Source organism: Oncorhynchus gorbuscha, linkage group LG11 (genome assembly GCF_021184085.1).
Source record: "Oncorhynchus gorbuscha isolate QuinsamMale2020 ecotype Even-year linkage group LG11, OgorEven_v1.0, whole genome shotgun sequence".
Lineage (NCBI taxonomy): Eukaryota > Metazoa > Chordata > Actinopteri > Salmoniformes > Salmonidae > Oncorhynchus > Oncorhynchus gorbuscha.
The window spans coordinates 63,831,416-63,854,754 of NC_060183.1; the positions used below are offsets into that span (position 1 = coordinate 63,831,416).

Sequence of the window (23,339 nt, forward strand, 5' to 3'; positions counted from 1 at the left end):
TGACGACGACCGCCGAGCGTCACCCGAACAGGAAGAGGAGCCACCTTCGCTGGAAGTCGTGACATCGGCCTGCCTTTTCTTGTAGTCCACGATCAGCTCCTTTGTCTTGCTAACATTGAGGAAGATGTTGTTGTCCTGGCATCACACTGCCAGTTCTTTGACCTCTTCCCTATAGGCTGTCTCATCGTTGTCGGTGATCAGGCCTACCACTGTTGTGTCGTCAGCAAACTTAATGATGGTGTTGGAGTGATGTTTGACCACGCAGTCATGGGTGAACAGGGAATACAGGAGGGGACTAAGCACACACCCCTGAGGGGCCCCAGTGTTAAGGATCAGCGTGGCAGATGTGTTGTTGCCTACTTTCACCACCTGGGGGAAGCCGTCAGGAAGTCCAGGATCCAGTTGCAGAGGGAGGTGTTTAGTCCCGGGGTCCTTAGCTTAGGGATGAGCTTCGTGGGCACTATGGTGTTAAACGCTGAGCTGTAGTCAATGAACAGCATTCTCACATACAGTTGAAGTCGGAAGTTTTCGTACACTCAATTAGTATTTGGTAACATTGCCTTTAAATTGTTTAACTTCTTAGAACTACCCCTCCCGGATTCGGGAACATTTTCATCAAATACACTAATTAGCATAACGCAACGGTCAAAAAATCTTACTAGAAAATATTCATATTCATGAAATCACAAGTGAAATATAGTGAAACACAGCTTAGCCTTTTGTTAATCACCCTGTCATCTCAGATTTTGAAATTATGCTTTACAGCCAAAGCAAGACAAGCATTTGTGTAAGTTTATCGATAGCCTAGCATAGCATTATGTGCAGCTAGCAGCAGGCAGCTTGGTCACGAAAATCAGAAAAGCAATCAAATTAAATCGTTTACCTTTGATGAGCTTCGGAGGTTTTCACTCACGAGACTCCCGGTTAGACAGCAAATGTTCATTTTGTTCCAAAACTATTCTTTTTATAGCCGAAATACCTCCATTTGTTCAACGCCGAAAAATATTCCAAATTAGATCCATAATATCGACAGAAACATGGCAAACGTTTTTTATAAGCAATCCTCAAGGTGTTTTTCAAATATCTATTCGATAATATAGCAACTGGGACAATTGGCTTCTTAGTAGGAGCGAGAGGAGAAATGGCCGCCTTTGTCTATTACGCACAAACCACTCTGAGAGCCACCAGCTGACCACTGACGCAATGTTGTCGTTCACGCTCATTTTTCAAAATAAAAGCCTGAAACTATGTCTTGTGACTGTAGGGAAGCCATAGAAAAGGGAATCTGGTTGATATCCCTTTCAATGCTCAATAGGGAGGCATAGGAATGCAGCGGTTTCATAATAAGAGTCATAGGATTGAGGTCAAGGCTTTGAGATGGCCACTCCAATACCTTGATTTTGTTGTTCTTAAGCAATGTTGCCACAACTTTGGAAGTATGCTTGGGGTCATTGTCAATTCGGAAGACCCATTTGCGACCAAGCGTTAACTTCCTGACTGATGTCTTGAGATATTGCTTCAATATATACATATAATTTAATCTTACTCGTGATACCATCTATTTTGTGAAATGCACCAGTCCCTCCACACCACAACATGATGCTGCCACCCCCGTGCTTCACGGTTGGGATGTGTTCTTCGGCTTGCAAGCATCATTATGGCCAAACAGTTCTATTTTTGTGTCAACAGTCCAGAGGACATTTCTCCATAAAGTATGATCTTTGTCCACATGTGCAGTGCAAACTGTAGTCTGGCTTTTTTATGGCGGTTTTGGAGCAGTGGCTTCTTCCTTGCTGAGCAGCCTTTCAGGTTATGTCGATATACGACTCGTTTTACTATGGATATAGATACTTTTTTACCTGTTTCCTCCAGCATATTCACATGGTCCTTTGTTGTTGTACTGGGATTGCTTTGCACTTTTCGCACCAAAGTACGTTCTTCTCTTGGAGACAGAACACGTCTCCTTTCTGAGTGGTATGACGGTTGCGTGGTCCCATGGTGTTTATACTTGCGTACTATTGTTTGTACAGATGGACGTGGTACCTGGGTTTCCCTTTGTTGTCCGTAATAGTTTTCAAGCCCTGCCACATCTGACAAGCATCAGAGCCGGTGTAGTAGGATTCAATCTTCATCCTGTATTGACGCTTTGGTTGTTTGATGGTTCGTCTGAGGGCATAGCGGGATTTCTTATAAGCATCTGGATTAGTCTCCCACTCCTTGAAAGCGGCAGCTCTAGCCTTTAGCTCGATGCAGATGTAAAAGGGTCTGAATACTTTCCAAATACACTGTATGCACACCCTCACAATCACACACTGTAATAATATTCTTGTCACACATTTTCCTTAGGAGGCTTGTGCTCACACACTACTCTGGTACTGCTGATAACCACATGACATACCACACACACACACAAACACACACTCAATTACTCCCTACAGGAGACATAAACATGCACACAAACACACTTTCACTGCAATTACACTCAACAGGACAATGAAAGAGAGCAAAAGAGTGTGATAGGATACATAGAGAGATAGCGGTTCCACGCCATGGTAGCCCGAAATGTTTTTGGTATCTTGGATTGTTCTGGTAATTCTCACATTCTCACATACAGGCTTCATTTGGAGGAAGGATGTTTGACATGCTTTTTACATTTCTTTTTAAATTATGTGGAGAAAATCATGATGTATATTGCCAATTTAGGCTCTTTTTAAACCTATATGCCTCCTTTGAGGCAGAGAGAGAGAGAGAGAGAGAGAGAGAGAGAGAGAGAGAGAGAGAGAGAGAGAGAGAGAGAGAGAGAGAGAGAGAGAGAGAGAGAGAGAGAGAGAGAGAGAGAGAGAGAGAGAGAGAGAGTATATGCCTCTCTCTCTCTCTCTCTCTCTCTCTCTCTCTCTCTCTCTCTCTCTCTCTCTCTCTCTCTCTCTCTCTCTCTCTCTCTCTCTCTCTCTCTCTCTCTCTCTCTCTCTCTCTCTCTCTCTCTCTCTCTCTCTCTCTCTCTCACCTCTCTCTCTCCCTCTCTCTCTCTCTCTCACACCCTCTCTCTCTCTCTCACCCTCTCTCTCTCTCTCTCCCTCTCTCTCTCTCTCACCCTCTCTCTCTCTCTCACCCTCTCTCTGCCTCAAAGGAGGCATATAGGTTTAAAAAGAGCCTAAATTGGCAATTTACTAGATTATATGTGTCATTTAGCTTGCTTCATCAGAGTTAAGGCTTTTGGAAAGAGCTAGACATTGTCCTTGTAAAGTTATCAGTCCGACTAACTTTACTGTCATCACCTCTAAAGATGTCATGCAAATCAAACAGTATTTGGATATTGCTATCCATCTACTTTATCCCCTGAAGATTTGCTTGTTAACTAGCCATATTGACGTGATCTGTTATTAGCTAGCTAGTTAAATTGACGTGGTCCATCAATCAATGTCACCTATCATGTCTGTCAGCAGCAATCATGATTAAACACTCTTAAAAACAATGTTGAAAAGGTGATCATGTTTGCTAACATTGCTAGGTAGGCCTACGTTGTTGGAGGAACAAGTACATTAAGTCTACTTACCAACATGTTTAACCAACTGAACAAGGTTGATTTGATTTGATTTTACATTTTCTAATGGTAGTTAACATTATTAGCTAACAGTATATCGGCAAATGCGCCATTCTGCTGCTTGACAGGCAGAGCCCACAGAAGATTGGAAATTACATGACCAATTGATGTTTACTGATCATGAAAAGCATGCAGCTACTTGCTGTTAAACTCTGATGATAGCGAGCTAAATGTGCGCAATTATTTTGCATGGAGTAATCCGAAATGTTTAGTTCTGACTGCTTTTCAAGATGAGATGATCTGTCTCCCCTTGCTCTTCATCTGTTTCCTCAAAACGCAAATATATTTTATCCAGGTGTATTGACCTTTAACTTTCAACTAAGAAACATATTGTAGTTTTAATGAACAGCTTGCTTGTGCTAGGCATGTATTATCAATACCACATACGAGACCGTGGAAGTGGTTTGTTTACAGTAAAGCTAGACTATAATACCAATTCTAGCACTGACACCTTGTGGTGATAATGTTGAACTGCATGTAATTACAACAGGATGATACATAACATGAAGCAAACAAATTGCATTTTGCAATTGCAATTGTATTTTGAAATTAATTTAAATTACCCTTAAAATATTCCTTTCTGGACACCCTCATGATATTTGCTAATAATGTCTCTCTCCCGTGAAAGTCATCCTTAAAATGGAAATGACATAATTTAGCAAAATGAAATCTTAATAAAACACTTAAAAAAAATAATCTGACAAGTGAGCACTTACTGTATATATAGTCATTTTCACGGTTTCATACATTCTTAGAATGTTTGGGAATTATGTATACTGAGGCATTTGTGAAAAGTCGATAGCAATATAGAGTGGGAACGTGGCTGTGTGTTTGGACAATTAATAGACACTGCAGTAAATAAAACCTAACAAAAAAAAAAACATCTGTCTCGTCCAGGACCGGAGTCTACGCAGATCGGTGCACCATAGCCAACCAGAACTACAGTAGGCCTTTATGCAAACGAGCTCTTTGTTACACAGGCCTTTCATCATTCATTTTGAACTGGATACAGAATGTCAATCTTCTTACATTTGGGAACTTTACTACAGTCCTATTGATCAAACAACCATGAAAATGTAGGCTCTTCCTCAGTTATGCAGATCAACAACAACAAGATCAACAACTAATGCTAGCAAGAGTAAGATGAGGTAAAATCTAACCTAGGAACATTAGATAAACCCTGTCTAACTTTTTCAGCTAGTTGGCCGTCAAAATTGCACTAATAAAATTGTAGCCTACTCGTCCTTCTGCAGCTTGCATGCAATCAAGCACCCAAGCTAACTGGCTAAAGTTGGCTAGCTTGCTAGCTAGCTACTTCCAGACACAAATAAGAGAACTGAACTCACTCTGACCATTTTACTCACCCTAACAGAGCTGGTTAGCTTGGCTGTTTACATGTTATATAGCAGCTGGCTAGCTAACGTCCGGCTCCGTATTTTTAGCTTGCTACATAAATAGATATGCTAGCCTATTAGCCATGCTATGACTGACTTGTGATCATTGACCTTGCTAGTTTGATTGTATTGAGATTCCCAGCCTTAGTTACAGTCATCTGTTTTTGTCCAACATATTGAGTCATTGAAACTGAAACAGTGCATCCCGAACGGAGGCAGCAACAATGTTCCAGGCCAGCTGGGATTTACAATCTGATAGCAATATTTTCTGGACTACCAAGAACTATTGGTGAATAATATTAATCATGCATTGACCTACATCCAACTATTCTACCAACAGTGCCTTTGTGTACGTCATGGAATGTTGAGTCAAATAGAAACTATTTTTTAAACGTCTTATAAAGTTGGTTTTGTAGCATAAACTGAGAATGTGATATTTTTGACTGATATTATGATTGTCTATTTGTTTCATATCTGCAAAGTAGTTCAAATGCTGTCAGTTCCACTTTAAGGCCTACCTTCATTACAAGGGTAAGGCTTGCACTCATCCATTTTAATGAAGGGATGTTGCTGTAGCAGTCAGATCTGGTATCCTTCAACATGGTGAGCCTCGTTAATTGTCTAATCAAAAAGAAAACCCTCACACTGCTCTTGCCAGTATCAGCCTTTTATTTTCTTTCACGTTATTAGCAAATGATTCCCACACACGTATGTTCTCAGATGTGTGAATGGTTTTCCTATTTCTAATAGTATTATTTCAAATGCAGAAAACATCTCAACAAAATGTAAACAATTTGCTAATCCTGTTTTAGTATAGAAATTACAATCCATATGTACAAGTGCGTTGGACATCCCGACAATGCCAATACTAATCCCATCATACATTATGTCTACATTGGGCATTCATGCCATAAATAATCTCACATCAGTTGTAACCAATGGAACCAAAAGGGTAGAGCACGGATAGTGGAGGCCAGAGAAAAATCCCCTGGAGAGTGACCATTGTGAAGGGTGGGCTGCAAAGTCGCCATATAATGTATGAGTTCCGTTTCTGTATGGCTGATCGGGCCAGGGTGCAAACGCTAATCAAATGACACTTGTAGTTAGCTTGTCAACTACTGGAGAAGGAGGACAGTGAGTGTAGCATAATGAAGCAAATCAGCACAATATTGCCGGAGGGGATCCTCCCGCAGCTGAGATGCTTACGGTATTCAAGTATAGGTACATTTATAATAGAAAGGAGACACAAATTCAAGTATAAGGGGGATGACATCACATCACAGTTGCTACTATAACTCACCTCTACTAGTCACACCCCTTTCACCTCTCACTACACTGACAGTATAAATCAGAGTCAATGTAGCAGAATGAAATACCCACAAAATGAATTCTGTGTGTGCTAGATTGACTCAGTTCACATAGTACACTCTGCTGGCTGCTGAGATTGATGAGGAAAAGGAGGTGGTCAGTTAATGCAGAAGAGGGGTCAGTGTGCTTAGGATGATGAAGAGAAGGAGGACGTCATTGAGTGTAGCAGAGGGGTGTGTGTAGTAGCACATGAGCTAGTTTCAAGCAGACGACCATAGTCCCTGTGCCCAAGGAAGCGAAGGTAACCTGCCTAAATTATTACAGCCCTGTAGCACTCATGTTGGTAGCCATAAAGTGCTTTGAAAGGCTGGTCATCGCGGATACCCAAAACCCACTCCAATTCGCATACCACCCCAACAGATCTACAGATGATGCAATCTCAATCGCATGCCACACTGCTCTTTCCCACCTGGACAAAAGGAATATCTATGTGAGAATGCTGTTCATTGACTACAGCTCAGCGTAGGGATTAAACACCTCCCTCTGCAACTGGATCCTGGACTTCCTGACGGTCTGCCCCCAGGTGGTAAGGGTAGGCAACAACACATCTGCCACGCTGATCCTTAACACTGGGCCCCTAAGGGATGCGTGTTTAGTCCCCTTTTGCACTCCCTGTTCACTCATGACTGTGTGGCCAAACATGACTCCAACACCATCATTAAGTTTTCTGATGACACAAAAGTAGTAGGCCTGATTACCGACAACGATGAGACAGCCTATAGGGAGGAGGTCAGAGACCTGGCAGTGTGGTGCCAGGACAACAACTTCTCCCTCAATGTGAGCAAGACAAAGGAGCGGATCGTGGACTACAGGAAAAGGTTGGCCAAACAGGCCCCTATTAACAACGACGTGGCTGTAGTGGAGTGGGTCGAGAGTTTCAAATTCCTTGGTGTCCACATCACCAATGAACTATCAAGGTCCAAACACACCAAGAAAGTTGTGAAGAGGGCATGACAACACCTTTTCTCCCTCAGGAGACTGAAAAGATTTGGCATGGGTCCCCAGATCCTCAAGAAGTTATACAGCTGCACCATTAAGAGCATCCCGACCGGTTGAATCCCCTCCTGGTATGGTACTGCTCGGCATCTGCCCATAAGGGGCTACAGACGGTAGTGCGTACGGCCCAGTACGTCAAGTTTCCTGCCATTCAGGACCTATATACTAGGCGGTGTCAGAGGAAAGTCCAAATAATTGTCAAAGACTCCAGTCACCCAAGTCATAGTCGGCTCTCTCTGCTACCGCACGGCAAGAGGTACCGGAGCGCCAAGTCTAGGACCAAAAGGCTCCTCAACAGCTTCTACCCCCAAGCCATAAGACTGGTGAACAATTAATCAAATGGCTACCCGCACTATTTACATTGACACCCCCCATTTGTTTTTACACTGCTGCCACTCGCTGTGTATTATCTATGTATAGTCACTTTATCCCAACCTACATGTACAAATTACCTCGACTAACCTGTTCCCCCGCACATTGACTTGGTATCGGTACACCCTGTACATAGCCTCGTTATTGTTATTTTATTGTGTTACTTTTTATAACTTTTTTTACTTTAGTTTATTTGGTAAATATTTTCTTCAACTGCATTGTTGGGTAACGGCTTGTAAGTAAGAATTTCACGGTATTTAGCGCATGTGACAAATTCAGTTTGATTTGATTTGATTTGACAGGTGAGTGCCAGGCTTTTTATCAATTCATCCTTCCTCGATTATCACCTCTTCTCTCATCACATTCTTCTCAAATCCGGTTGGAGAAGAAGGTCAGAGTGGAGGGACCCTGTACCTTCTCTTCCAATACAGTTGCGATACAATACAGGTGAAGAGATGGGATGCGAGTAATTAAAGAAAGACAAAGTGAGACAAAGCCCTAGTAGCCATCATGTGGTGATGTCACGTGACCTGAGACCTAAAGTATTGTTATCCTAGCCCAACCAATATCATGTTTTTTTTGTAGAATAATGGACTCTGCTTCGTGGGTATGAAGTGCAGTTGTGGACAGGGGTTGCATCCTAGGTCAGCCATATAGGGATTGTTATACCCACACCAATGATAAAGGACATCAGCTTCTGCTGCAAATATGTGCAATACCATCAGACATCATTTGAGTGACAACCAAATAAAACAGGCAAAAAATAAATGTTCAATGACCAAAAAATACACGATACTAAATTCAAAGAATCAACACTTTATTTAATATTATACAAAGAACGCCTATGTAAATGGTTAGTAGGTTTAGACATCCATCTCCAACATATGAGATGAATAGTTAAATGAATAGTGTCTAATACAAATAATAAGCAGAATGTCAGGGCTGGGCTGGAACAGAAACCTCCTGTCATGACTGACCACGAGAAACCAAATAGGTCAGATCAGATTTGAAATGAATAACTTCAATCAAACCCCATTTCACCCGTAGAGAGGGGAGGATAGTACTAGTGGGGATTGACACTCACACCCTGTTGTAAACAAGGGAGAAGATCCAGGTCTGTGCACTCAAAATTCACAAAGAGGAATGTGCTATGTCTCAACAGAACTTTTCCCTCTGAAACTCTAACACGTTCAAATGCAAATACTGGAACAATATTTTGAACGTAGAACGTTCGATCAATAGAACACTCTTGTGATTTTGTTTGTTATTTATGCTGTCCTTAAAAGTGTTATAAAGGAAATACTGTAACTTGTAAAGTATACCCGCTACATGGATGAAGCTTCCATACTATGGGTTGTGCAAGTCATTTAAAAATTATGAAAGTGTTTTTGTTAAGAGAGGGATGTGATTTGAGAAGTTATGAGAGATAATTGTTTTCCCTTGCACAGTGTGTAATCACTGCCCCGGAGTGAGGTCAGGGAGCATGCCAGCTTGCCAGAACCACCCCTATCGAGCAAAAGGTATAAATGACGTTTTAACAAATTAACACATTGAACCAGAAAAAAGCATGAAGTGGCAGCTACATGTTTAAAATGGTTTGAACTTTGAATCTCAATACGAGGTGGAGGTGATAAAATCCTCTCCCGGACAATCACTGGTACGGCTGATTAGCTGTCCTAAGGAAGGTATATTCGGAAGTGAATTTAAGTATGACCATCCCGTTACTGTGCTCAAACCATCGTATTATGCTACTCTCATCACACCACTGGGGAACCATCAATATGTCTGGCTAGCCTATCTTCAAATAAGTATCTTCAAGAGAGAATGGAAGGAAAATCAACTCTGTAGTTCTGTTCAGGACTACATGACAAGTCACCGGATACCGGACAACAGCAGAAGAGTAGTTGGAACCATTTCGGACAATCAGAGCCTTACAAGCGTCCCGCGAAAAGGCCCAACCCCCTTTCCAAGGCTGCCCCGTTCACCGAGAGATCCCAGGTGAACCCAGGCATTTCATGTAAATACATTCATGACTTCTTGCTCAAAGTGGGTGGTGGTTTGTGTGCAAAATATTTGGTTATTGTAGGTGAGAGTAGTTTCTGGATGTGGCAATGTTAAGTGTCTCTGTCCCTCTTTCCCTCTTCATCTGTTCTTTAACAAGTATCCATAAGCTGTAGACCAGACTACCTAACCAAGAGAGTTTTCATCTGTATTCTTTGTAGCCGTTTACATAACACCACAGTCAGGGGCTGTCACTAAGACATCATTGAATGAGGGATATTCCACCATAAGCAAACAAGAAAATAAGTGCATCGATGACGTCGTCCCCACAGTCACCGTACGTACATACCCCAACCAGAAGCGATGGATCACAGGCAGCATCCGCACTGAGCTAAAGGCTAGAGCTGCCGCTTTCAAGGAGCGGTACTCTAACTGGGAAGCTTATAAAAAATCCCACTATGCATTCCGATGAACCATCAAACAGGCAAATCGTCAATACAGGACTAAGATCAAATCGTACTACACCGGCTCTGATGCGCGCCTGATGTGGCAGGGCTTGCAAACCATTACAGACTACAAAGTGAAGCACAGCCGAGAGCTGCCCAGTGACATGAACCTATCAGATGAGCTACTTCTATGCTTGCTTTAAGGAAAATAACACTAAAACACACATGAGAGCTTTTACACCTGCATTGTTTGCTGTTTGGGGTTTTAGGCTGGGTTTCTGTACAGCACTTTGAGATATCATTCCGTTAGGGACCTGTTTTCAGCGTATTATGTTTCCAGTCAATAACCAGTGCAGAGTGTGTGTGTTTATCCTGTGTTCCCATTTAATTAGATAGTAAATAAACAATTAAACCAATTTCTGCAAGGAGATGCAAGGAGGTTATGACTGTTCAGAATGGTGATATTATACGAGGATATGATTTATAAGTTGACTGTATATAGATGTGACAGGTAGATCTTTTAGAGTTTAATTAGGGAGATGGTAACTATTTATTCATAAAGAACCACTCTCATGGTGCCCCAGATCCTATTGAGTCAATGGTTACATGAATAATTTAATCAGGTAACAATTAAACATAGTTAGTTTATTAGATAAATAACACTCTTCAGATTAATGTTAAAGTCAAGTCACGACACTGCACACCCAGTAGCTAGATCTCTAGCAGCAAGGTTGGCCATGCATATTCTAGGTCTATGCATTGTTACTTTTAACAGTTTTTTTGTAGTCCTACAACCAATTCTAGCAGTAAAGCAATTACATATGTAATCCATTGGAGATATACCCTTCAGTCTCTTCAGGACTTTCCCTGGGACCTTCATCCGCAGACAGGGTTTAGCAGCGTTCACAAGTCTCTGTATCTGAGGTTAGGAAACATAGAAATCAGACCAGGACTTGCTTCATTATTCTCAAGTGATATAATAACATTTTATATTTTGTTGCAATTGTGTTTTTTAAATTGTCATAGTTCTCTCTCTGGGACTGGAAACCTGTTAAATAGCTCCTAGCTAGGTAGCTAACATCATTGTTTGCAGCAAATTAAACTAATATTGGATGGCTGTCTATCCTATTTACAGTATATGTTGCTCGCTAGCTGATGTTATCATGTTTAACATGATAAACAACTTACCCATGATGTGTAGCACATCTTTGCACACCACCTCCTGCTGCTAATGTTACTATCCATGCAGGCAATGCTGCCCGATGAGATGATTCTTTGGGAAATCTATAAACTTACATTTTCTAAAATAGATTTTCCCAGGTCACAAGGATCAACCCACCCATGAATAATGTGGTCAAAATGCAAATTTTGGCTTAGAGAAAACAACTAGAATAAGCTAGCTAGCTAGTTATTTACAAACACCCCGGAAGTTCTTTGGGGTTCTAGGGTTCATTTCCTCTCCTCCTCAAAAAGCTGTTAAAGCTGAGAAATGTAACTCTTTTGGCGGCCTGACCAAATTCACATAGAAATGTGAGTTATAGATCTGTCAATTTTATTGAAAACAAGTCGTAAGAAGCAGTAGATCTGTTCTATGTGCACTATTTCAATGTTTCCCGTTCTTGGGTTTAGTTTTTTTTGTCTTTTACTTTTGGTTTTGTACACCAGCTTCAAAAAGCTGAAAATACAATACTTTTTGTTATTGAAAATATTTCACAGTAGTTTAGATGGTACAATGAGTATCTACACAATGACTGCTTGTTTTGTCACATAAACTGAAACCATTAGAAATGTTGCAACCAGGAAATCGCGGAGTGGACTGTGAGAATGAGTGATGGGACGATTGATACCTGTGCTCCAATGCAGTTTTCAAAGTACTTCTGAACTAACACGTACTAATGCTTGTTGCAAAGTAAACATTATCACATGATCAATGCAGTTTTCAAAGTACTTCTGAACTAACACGTACTAATGCTTGTTGCAAAGTAAACATTATCACATGATCAATGCAGTTTTCAAAGTACTTCTGAACTAACACGTACTAATGCTTGTTGCAAAGTAAACATTATCACATGATCAATCCAGTTTTCAAAGTACTTCTGAACTAACACGTACTAATGCTTGTTGCAAAGTAAACATTATCACATGATCAATGCAGTTTTCAAAGTACTTCTGAACTAACACGTACTAATGCTTGTTGCAAAGTAAACATTATCACATGATCAATGCAGTTTTCAAAGTACTTCTGAACTAACACGTACTAATGCTTGTTACAAAGTAAACATTATCACATGATCAATGCAGTTTTCAAAGTACTTCTGAACTAACACGTACTAATGCTTGTTGCAAAGTAAACATTATCACATGATCAATGACGTCCGAAGCTTTGTTTGATTATGTGGTTTTTCAAATCGTGTTGCAAAATGCAAGATCCCACTGATTTCAATGTCGTTCCGGTTCTATCTTCGATTCCAAGCTGCTTTCAAACACTGACCTCTACTGGTCACCGTACTTACACATTTACATGTTTTCATGTAGCTTCACCTGAATGGTAGCAGGTAGATTTGGGGTCCAGGGGATCAGAACACTCAGACTACAGGGAATGGGGTTGAATCGTTACAATATTTTGAAAATTGTTTCATGTGACACCACACTTTCTGCACATTGTTGTTTAAACAGTTAGTTTTATTGAGAAAAGTATAAGCTTCTGTCTTTAAGCATCCTATATAATGCCACTGATTCAGCTTTTGACAGTAAAAAAATGAATTCAAAACAAAAAAAGGGAAGCATGATGGAAGGTGCAACCCTGTAATGGTAATGGATTGGAGGCTACTAAGACTCATAACTAACTGCTGTGCCATGGCCATTTGATGGATATTGTGGAAAAACATGTACTTTATATTAACATCGCTGCTTTTCATTGCTGACCAGAAGATGTCACTAATGTGCATTGTGTTAAAAGCTCAGAGTAATGAACTGTTTTTCAGCACAATTTGGTGAAAGCCCTAAAGGCTTCAGAAAGCCTCAGTTTCCCATGACTAGTGAGAATGGATGGTGTAGGAGTAGAGAGTTGACTTTTCATGGGGTTGAGACTCTTCAACAGTCATCTGTACAAAATGAGAGAAGGACTCAGATTAACATGGAACCGTAAAAGATAATAAATGACATGTTTTTAAAATGTGCAATGATAGTATTGTAGTTTAAGGGTTCCTTATATGGTGGATGGATGACTCACTTTGTAGACAAACACTGAATGAATACTGATTACTCTTTTGCTGATTTAATGATGAACCAGAGAGGAGAAGAGGCCCAACATAGAGGAAAATCTGTCTCCTCCAGCAGGTGGTATTTTTTTGTAGTTTCGCCCACCAAGCAAGGAGTTTTTGTATGGAGGTCAATGAGAGAGTGCGAATGGCTTATAAGCTAAATTTTGAATATTCCAAAAAGGTTTACAATAATGAGATATATCCACCAATCCAAAGAAAGGATAGGCGGGAGCTAGACAGCTCGCTGTGCCGTTGGTGGACAACTACTCCCATTGTTATGGCAGTGTCGTATCTGTGACTATCATTAAATGTGAAAACTTTTATTTTCTCAAACCAATTCTCTGTGTGTAATTATTATTAAACTAGTCATGTAAACTTTAAGTCGAGGCACCAAGGGAAAATGTTTATACAGTCTCTATTTCCCGAATCGACTCTTCAGATATCTTATCGATTAGTCTTCTCTTAATGTGTCAATATTTCCTCATCAGTTCTCATTACTTATTATGTCGCAAACCCTTGGATATTTGCATGTACCCTAGTCTCCAAAATGAACCAGGTATATACAAATTGGCTTAGTTATTTATTTACTAACTAACTAGACAAATCACAGAAATACACAAACAAACAATATCGTTATTGGCTACTACTACTTATTGGCTAATAACACAATGCATTGATATGTCCCTAGTGGGCTAAACCGTTGATGATGGCTTGGTAGACAATGGAAAGGGGTGGGGACAGATAAAAGTGGGAAAGACAAAATGAATTCACTACACACAGTTGATAATTATATTATTTGAAATGCTAATCCATTGCACATGAACGGCCGCTCATTCGAAAATAATTGCAATGTATATATTTACGCCTGTATGTCGTTGTTGTCTTCTCTGTTGGAATCGCCGGTCCCGTCTGCTGGAGAGTCAGTATTTTCTGGTCTAATGTACATTTTTTTCAGGAGTTGATTTTATGGAGAAAAGGGTGGTCCATGACGGCAACGTAATGTCTATGCTCACATGGGCGTGGCCACTGATTTGGTTAACTTTATATGAAAACCCATATTTTCTCATTTAGAAGGTCAGCATCACATTACATCTTTTCACAAATAGTTTCATGTTTAATCACATATGTTTCACAATATTTAGATGTAAACCCATAATTAAGAAGTATACACAACCAAAGACACAGTAATGAGTGTTTCTTGTCCTTCATGAGATCACCAAATGAAACAAACTCGCCATGACTGTCCCTTAAGTGTCCACGTACCACTACCACATTGTCCAAAATCGAAATATTGTTTAATTATTCACGTTTTTGATGTCTCTCTGTGTTCCACTGTTTACATTCCAATCCCGAACACTACAGAGCATAGAGGCAGTATATGTTACGACTGCCATAAAACAGCCGACTTCCCGCTCTCCCCTTCTACGAGAGAGAGCACGCTGTAGAGTGGACCCACTGTAACCTGATCCTTCAGATCGTCACAGGGGAGTTATGACAGCACAGGGACATGTAATCTTGTCAGTATATCCATAATCTTTGGATGAACTGACCACAGTTACAAGGTCATGTTTAGATGGGATAGCGTTTATGTCAAAATTATATATTTTTTTAGTTGCATTTTAGCCAACCCTTTAACTAACTCGAACCTAATTCTCCTAACTTGCTATGTTAATTGTCCTAACCTGCTGCATAAGTTCTCCTAACCTGCTACGAAAAGTAAATTCTGACAAACGGTATACCATCGAGTCTAGTCAAAACCCAATTACAGCCATGCATCAACTCAACCATTTTCTATTTTATTCCAACAATTCTAACATCAGAAAAGTGCAAAATAGTTTCTAGGTAGATCATTCATTAACATTACAATTCAGAACAACTGATTCACAATATCTTAGAACTATACAACAGTCACTTAGAAAACAATCTATCCCATAAAATAACCCTACAGCATGATCATAGACCGTACTGCAAGTAAAATGGTAAAATGACCATGTATTTGGTATTTTATAAGAATCCCCATTAGTTGTTGCAAAAGCAGCAGCTACTCTTGCTGGGGTCCACGCATAATATGAAATATAATACAGAATGACATAATACAGAACATCCATAGACAGCTCAAGAACAGCTCAAGGACAGAACTGCATACATTGTGTTATGATGAAAATGTAAAATGTGCCTGTGTGTGTGCATGTAGATCAAGACTGGCTGATTTCCATACGAACTGTCAGATGACTGGTCACTCCATCACCAGCTGTCCCCATGATAACTACCATGGCTGCCTCATGGCCTACGTAGGCCTTATTGGTGAGTACACACACACACACACACACACACACACACACACACACACACACACACACACACACACACACACACACACACACACACACACACACACACACACACACACACACACACACACACACACACACACACACACACACACACACACACCTAGCCGAAAATCTGTTGGTGTGCCCTTGAGAAAGGCAAATAACACAAATTTGCTCGAGGTGCACCGTAGTACTATGGCTGACCCTGTAAAACAACACATTTCACTGCACCTGTGTGATGATAAAAGGGTAAAGTCATTTGAATTCAATCACTTTTTGACATTATCCTGTTTGATTTCAAGGGACGTTTTGGACGTGAATGCCAAAACATTCTGGAGAATGTACTCAAAGTTAACCTATTTTGCATCATCAAAGGTTTTTGTGTTGTGGACGCTATCGGTTGAGACACAGCATGCTCTTGAATACAAGATGTGTGTCATTTCAGTCATAGAAATAGAATTCATAAAATGGATTCCTTCAGACCACTGCTGGTACGCCCTTGAAATTGAAACGACTACCACAAAGATGGCCGCCGATCCACTCACCGTCGAATGTCAACTTAAATGGTCATGTCTGTTGAATTATCTGTATTTCTATGATTTCAAAAGGTTTCCTATGGAAGTTTGACAGTATAATTTAAAAACAACAGATATTCCCATTCAAGTCAACATTCTCTAATATGTGAACCTCCAACGTCTTTCTGGTACCTTTTGAAAGTCAAAATATATCATTTTTTTCCCATTTTATCAGCCAAAACATGACACCCACCATGTATTCAAGAGCATCTTGTGTCTCAACCGATGTCGGGCACAACACAAAAACCTTGTGTTGATGATGTAAAATAAGTTACAACATATGGGAATATGAACAAATCTGAGTTTAGGCGTGTTCAGATAATTGACATTTAGGTTAAAAAAAATGACATATAATTTAAAAAAAAATATTATTCTTTTTTAATAGTTTGACAACCCTGTTTGTAAACTTTTACATTCTATAAATCTCAAACGTTTATCTTTTTCAGTGATGAGACATGGATTTAACATGGTACGGTGGGGTATGCAAAATAGGTCAACTTTATCTCTTGAATGTTTTGACATTCAGGTCCAGAAAGTCACATTCAGAGCACTTCTACAATGGGCTAATATGTATGAAACGTTTTATTCAAATCAAAAGGTGTGCTGTCAAAAAAGTGATTGAATTGAAATGGATTAACCCAAAACATCAGAATGTTTTTTTTTACATACACTTTGTCCATATTACAGCAATTTGATGGAGAGGTTTCTGTCCCAGCAGAAGTGTTCTTCAAACATACTCTTGGTCCTTACTATCATCCCCCCCTCTCTCTCCAGGGTCTGATGTGACTCCTAACTACATGGACAGCAGTCCCAGTAACAGCACCATCTCTCCTTGGTGCTCCTGCAGAGGGACTGGCAACCAGGAAAATGAGTGTGACGCCTTCCTCAGAGACTTCACACACAACACCTGCCTCAGTGAGTGGAGTGCCAGTGTGTGTGTGTGTGTGTGTGTGTGTGTGTGTGTGTGTGTGTGTGTGTGTGTGTGTGTGTGTGTGTGTGTGTGTGTAGTGATGTTGGTGTGTGTGTGTGAGAGAGAGAGGTCCCTAGGTGTTTTTTTTAAATAACAGTGACCTAGCTACAATACCTGCACTCCATCTTGCCTCTCTTAAAGTCACAACCTGTATCTTCTCTCCTTTTCTCCTGCCTGTTTTTGTAGAGAATGCCATCCAGGCGTTTGGCTATGGTCCAGAGGGGAGTGTACTTCCTGTTATAGAGTCTTTGGCCACACCCTTTCCTCCCATACAGCCACCACTCAACTCTAAGCCTGCCCCCTCGCTCCATGCCAATGAAATCAAGCCTCAGGACAGCACCTGTGTCTTCTCAACCTGCGCCAACCTTAAGGTGTGTGTGTGTGTGTGTGTGTGTGTGTGTGTGTGTGTGTGTGTGTGTGTGTGTGTGTGTGTGTGTGTGTGTGTGTGTGTGTGTGTGTGTGTGTGTGTGTGTGTGTGTGTGTGTGTGTGTGTGTGTGTGTAGTGACGTTGGTTCAGGTGAAGAAGTGTATCTACTTTCATAGCGGATATTGGGCATAATCTATGAATTATTTAATTATTTGAAATATCTGGTCCTGCCGCTCTATATAAGTCTAACTGGAATGGAGCCTGGAGGGGGGAATGCACACACAGAAATAATACACAAAGGTAACAGTGTGGAATAGAATGGAATTATTCATGCTATTTGTATATGTATACATACATGGGTGTGTATGTGTGTGCGTTCGTGCATGATTTTGCGTGTGCGTGTGTATACTGTAGTGTATGTTTAAACTGTCGGCTGGGAGTCTAATCCCAGGACTGCTGCCTCCTGCACAGAACTCCTGACATTCAGACTGATCACGTAGAGGGCAGGGGGAGGGTGTGGGGGTGTGTGTGTTTAATAACGTTAACTAGTTATTTCTCTCTCAGTTTTCTGCTCTCTATTATTCTCTTCATTTCCTGGCCATGAAAACAGCTCTTCTTGTTCTGAGAAGAGATAAGATCTGATTGGCTCTTCCAGCCAAGTGACGGGCGTAGATATGCTAATGAGACCCAGAGAGGGGCTGATGGGAGAGGGAGATAACTGGAGATACTGGCGTGCGCACAAGAGAGTGAGAGAGGGAGAGAGAGAAAGTATAGGATACATTACATGAGTCTGGTGAGTGTGTTGCTGTTGCTCATGCTGTGTGTAAGTCAATACTGATGGTGTATGTTTTTTTTTACAGGATGGAGAACAAAAGTGCATTCCCTCCAATGACTTTGAGTGTGAAGAGGTGAGTGTGAGTGTCTGTGCATTAGCGTCTGTGAATTTGTGTGTGAGTGAGTGAGTGTGTGTGCATGTGTTTGCATGTGTGCGTTTGTGTGTGTGTGTGTGTGTGCTTGCATGTCTGTCTCTGAATAGCAGGTTGTATGAAAGCAACAAATTTGACATCAGTGTCTGTTGTAGGTGTTTTTGAGAGACTATGTTGCTCCTCCTGCTGCGACTCCTCTTTCATGAATTCCTTAATGGTTACGTTAAGGGTTAAGGTTTGGGATAGGGTTCAAACAAAAAAATTAAGTCTAACACTGGGATTGAACACACACCCATCCACCATCCCTGTTCACAATGCTTTAGCAAAACCCAAGCCTACTTGATGGTATTAGTGCTCAACTGCATCTCCCAACATCCTCTGGAAATGGATGGATGTTCAATTTCAAAGTGAATTTTGAGCAACCTGGCTGAAATCACTCCTCCTGCTTTGTAACATTCCTCCACATTCTGTCCATTTGTCAAATATAGTTTACTATTCTCTGCATCTCCATCTACTCTGTCCATCAACTATCTTCATCACTCTGTTCATCCATCCATCTATTCACTCATAACTCAATCCTGTCTTTCCCCTCTTTCTCTCATCTTCTCTCTCTCTCCTCAAAACACATTTACATCTTATGTTTAATTCTCTCTCTCTCTCTCTCTCTCTCTCTCTCTCTCTCTCTCTCTCTCTCTCTCTCTCTCTCTCTCTCTCTCTCTCTCTCTCTCTCTCTCTCTCTCTCTCTCTCTCTCTCTCTCTCTCTCTCTCTCTCTCTCTCTCTCTCAGGTGTTATTGGCACAGGGTTCTAAGGGAGAAGAGGGTAGAGCCCAGCACTCTGCAGCAGCCCCTGGAACTCTGATTGTGAGAGAGTGTGTGAGTGTGTGCATGTCCATGTTGGGGCTTCTGCTCCAGGCTCTGTAGTACACATGTACACTCCTGACTGCTGACCTCGAAACCCTGTCCTCGGGGTCAGACAGGAAGCTCAAACGCCACCCGCAGGAAGTTCTGTGACATCACATCCTCCACTACCATGTCAAAACAACAACATCGACAGAAAAACTGAGCGAAGATGAAAGCAGAGTTGAAGAAAGGAGGAAAGGTATTGTAGAGGAGAAGTGATGAGATGAGATGAGGAGGAGAAGAGAGAGAGGACAGAGAAGAGACTGGCACTCATTCTACAGAGAGACAAAGAGAGGGAGAGAGAGAAGGAGACAGACACTGGATGGATGATTCTACACATGCCCTGTCCTATCCTCCCACCCTGAACACTGTGGACTCTCAGGTCTGCATTACCACCCTTTGTCTTGGTGTTTCTGAGTGTATAGACACTTTGGCTGAGATTGTAGTTCTGATGTCTAACTGATAGAGTGCAGAATGAGTTGGCGAAGTGTGCTGCCAAAAGACGCACTTCCTAAAAATCTGATGGGACACTGTACCTCCAGAAATTCATCCTCATATGCATTTTAAAATAAACTGTAAACAGGGTGCGAATTACAGGGGAGACGGGGGGGGGCTCAGCTCACCTGAATGAGACGTTAGCTCCCTTAAATGCAACTAAAGTCAAACTTTGGGGGGGTCGCTAAATAATGCTAATTTAACTATTCTCCTATTTGTTTAAAATGCAGTGGTAAATATGTTTTACAGTGGTAAATATGAGAATAAAAGCTTACAAATGAAACAAACACCCCTATCTCTCTGTCATGGTTTAAACCATTTATTTCTATGTAGATGCGCTGTCCACTTAGTACTGCTGAATTTTGGCCTCAGCTGAGCTCCTTTACGCATAGATTTTCCTTTGTACTTCCTCATTTGAGGAAGTCCTTGATAAAAAAATAGCCTTTATTCCAATGCATTAGATTTATTTGTTGGTTAATCATTGTTTGCTTTTGTCGGTCAGCTGTTTAGAGGCTCATTGCTTTGTTTTTCAGGTGCGTGTGGGTACTGGTGTTCTCCGTGCCACCCGTGGCCAGAAGTACCAGACTGTTTATTTAGCTTTATTATTTTCTATCAATATGTGTTTTCTTTCCTAGATCAGCTGATGATGGTCAACAGTATCACTAACCAACTAGCCTATAGCTGGACACCAATGTGCATCCAGTCCATCCATCAAGTATACATTAATGAAAGTAGGCCTTTAAGGTTGTTTGGTTAGAAGCATCTGATTATGGCATAGGTCTACATCATTTTGGATTTATGTTTTCACATCATAAAATGTCATGTTGGCATAGTTACACTTACAGTACATCTACAGAAATCTCCAAGATCCAGGATTCGTACAAGGTTTAAGTTCAATGTTCTAATTCAATTGTTAAATACTTATTTATGACAAATAACACCGTCAATAATGTAATTCATGTAAGGAACTAAAGTTACTGTTTTATGTCACTGATCTGTGAAGACTCCAAGCATTAACTCATGAGTTATGGACAGCTCATGAACTAGGATGTAAAACATGTTTTGATTCAACTCATGTATTACATTGAATGTAGGCTTCCTTTTCTACGTGTGTGTTCATGTGTGTAAAACTGCCTCGGCTGAGAGGGTAGGCTACCGGCAGTGGTGTAGACCTAGCGGTGGGTAAACGCAAGCAAACGCTGTTTACCCACCTTTTTCTGAAAAATGCATTGAAAGTAGTCTATAGGGAGCGTTTTCACAGCGACTGGCAATAGGCTACTGGTAGGCCTATTAGAAGTTCATGGTAAAACACATTGTGGCCTAGTAAGATGACACTGTGTGTTAGGGTAACCATCCCGTTTTCCTAGGACAGATACAGACGCATTTCAGGTGTCCCGACTTTTCAGGCTACAAAAAAATGTCCATTTGTCAGCAAGATGCATCAATTAATGCAGGCCTAATCAATGGCAACCTCTGAATGTCATTAGACACACTGTTTGGTGTTTTGTAACAAATGTCTATTTCCATTCATCAAATGACGTGAGTATATATGCTGGAATTCTGGAATTATTTTGGAGTATACCAACATGCACAGGTAGCCTACTTTTTGAAGTGATTTGTTTGGCAATCAGATGAAAATATCATGACTGGTTGTGTTCATGCCACATTAAAAGGTCATTCATTTCTACTGTTTAAATGACATCTTCATTATTAGGCCCATACATTTTTTTCAATAGAGACCCACCCTGAATGTCATGCGGTAATTCGCACTCTGACTTTACACCTAAAGTGTGAAGAATTGGACAGGGCAACAATCAAGGAGAGGACTAATCTGCTAGGGCCTCTGACTCTACTTTCATTAGATGGACACTACTGGAATTGGACTAGACTGCACAGACTCTAATGTGATTGGAGCAAAAAGTCCAGATAAGAGGGACTGTTCCTCTGTCTCTGACCTCAGTAACCTTCACATCTCAGACAGACAGACAGACAGACAGACAGACAGACAGACAGACAGACAGACAGACAGACAGACAGACAGACAGACAGACAGACAGACAGACAGACAGACAGACAGACAGACAGACAGACAGACAGACAGACAGACAGACAGACAGACAGACAGACAGACAGACAGACAGACAGACAGACAGACAGACAGACAGACAGACAGACAGACAGACAGACAGACAGACAGACAGACAGACAGACAGACAGACAGACAGACACACACACACACACACACACACACACACACACACACACACACACACACACACACACACACACACACACACACACACACACACACACACACACACACACACACACACAGTCAGCAGCAGTGATAGCATTTCTATCTTTCTTTCTTTCACACACACACACACACACACACACACACACACACACACACACACACACACACACACACACACACACACACACACACACACACACACACACACACACACACAACTCCTTAAAGAAACCTTGCAGACTTTCTCCCTCAACCTCTTTAGTCCTCACTGCCTGGCAGATGGTTAATACACACACGTGCGCACACACACACATATTCCACCCTCACGTGCAAACACAAATACACACAAACTTACAGAAACACGTCAAGGACACTTTGCAGACTTCTGCAGACACTATTGTAAGTTGAAGTGGTTTTCTATCTCAGTTGTGTTGTTAAAACTGTAAAAAGAAAAATAGAATCATGTAAAAATATGATTAAAAAAGTAAATCTCACTACACAGCTGTGTGCAGCAGTTTGAGTGTATACATTTGTATTATATATTTGTGTGTGTGTGTGTGTGTGTGTGTGTATTATAATTGTGTGCATTATACCTCTGAAACTCTGTGGAGTATTTTTATATGTTGGAGTGTGAGGCTAGTGGAGATCCAGAACACGGACAGAGGCGTGACACACACTTGTCTCCGGGGAATGTGTGTAAATCATCTGTTGCCATGGATACTGGTGGTGCCAACACTCTGTCAGGTCTTACTGTACTTGTCATCTTTTCTTTTCCTGCTGTGAGAGAGAGAAAAATAGAGAGTGAGAGAAGAAGAGGGGGAGAGAGAAAATGAGAGAAAAGCAAGAAGAGGAGGGAGAGGAGGGGAGGATTATAAGGTGCAGGTTTCTATGTACGCTTTTACTGAGCTACAGCAGCGTAAATGAAATATGTGTCTAAAGACCTGAATAAAAACATCTGTAACAATACCTGAGTTTTCTGTGTGATTGACTAATACAAACATCATGAGATCTGTATTGATGTGTGTCTATGTTTTTCCTACTTTGTCTCAGCAAGTGGTTTCATCTAGTACAAAGA

The 23,339-nt window shown here is 41.0% G+C and overlaps 1 protein-coding gene and 1 long non-coding RNA gene across 2 annotated transcripts in view; one reads left to right on the forward strand and one right to left on the reverse strand.

Annotated features, from left to right (window-relative positions):
- Window positions 1-22,029, forward strand: part of LOC124049099 (GDNF family receptor alpha-2-like) — an 86,015-nt gene extending 63,986 nt beyond the window's left edge. Inside the window, exons 6-10 of the mRNA XM_046370446.1 lie at window positions 15,636-15,745; window positions 17,124-17,264; window positions 17,506-17,690; window positions 18,547-18,594; window positions 19,399-22,029. Coding sequence (XP_046226402.1) covers window positions 15,636-15,745; window positions 17,124-17,264; window positions 17,506-17,690; window positions 18,547-18,594; window positions 19,399-19,533 — 619 coding nt within the window. The 3' untranslated portion in view covers window positions 19,534-22,029. The remainder of the gene's footprint in view (window positions 1-15,635; window positions 15,746-17,123; window positions 17,265-17,505; window positions 17,691-18,546; window positions 18,595-19,398) is intronic.
- On the reverse strand, window positions 12,921-23,035 carry LOC124049100. The gene is made up of 3 exons (XR_006841356.1): window positions 22,858-23,035; window positions 22,620-22,704; window positions 12,921-13,282 (listed from the first exon to the last, which is right to left on the reverse strand). It is a non-coding gene; the product is annotated as an uncharacterized LOC124049100 (long non-coding RNA).
- Between the last annotated feature and the right edge of the window lie 304 nt (window positions 23,036-23,339).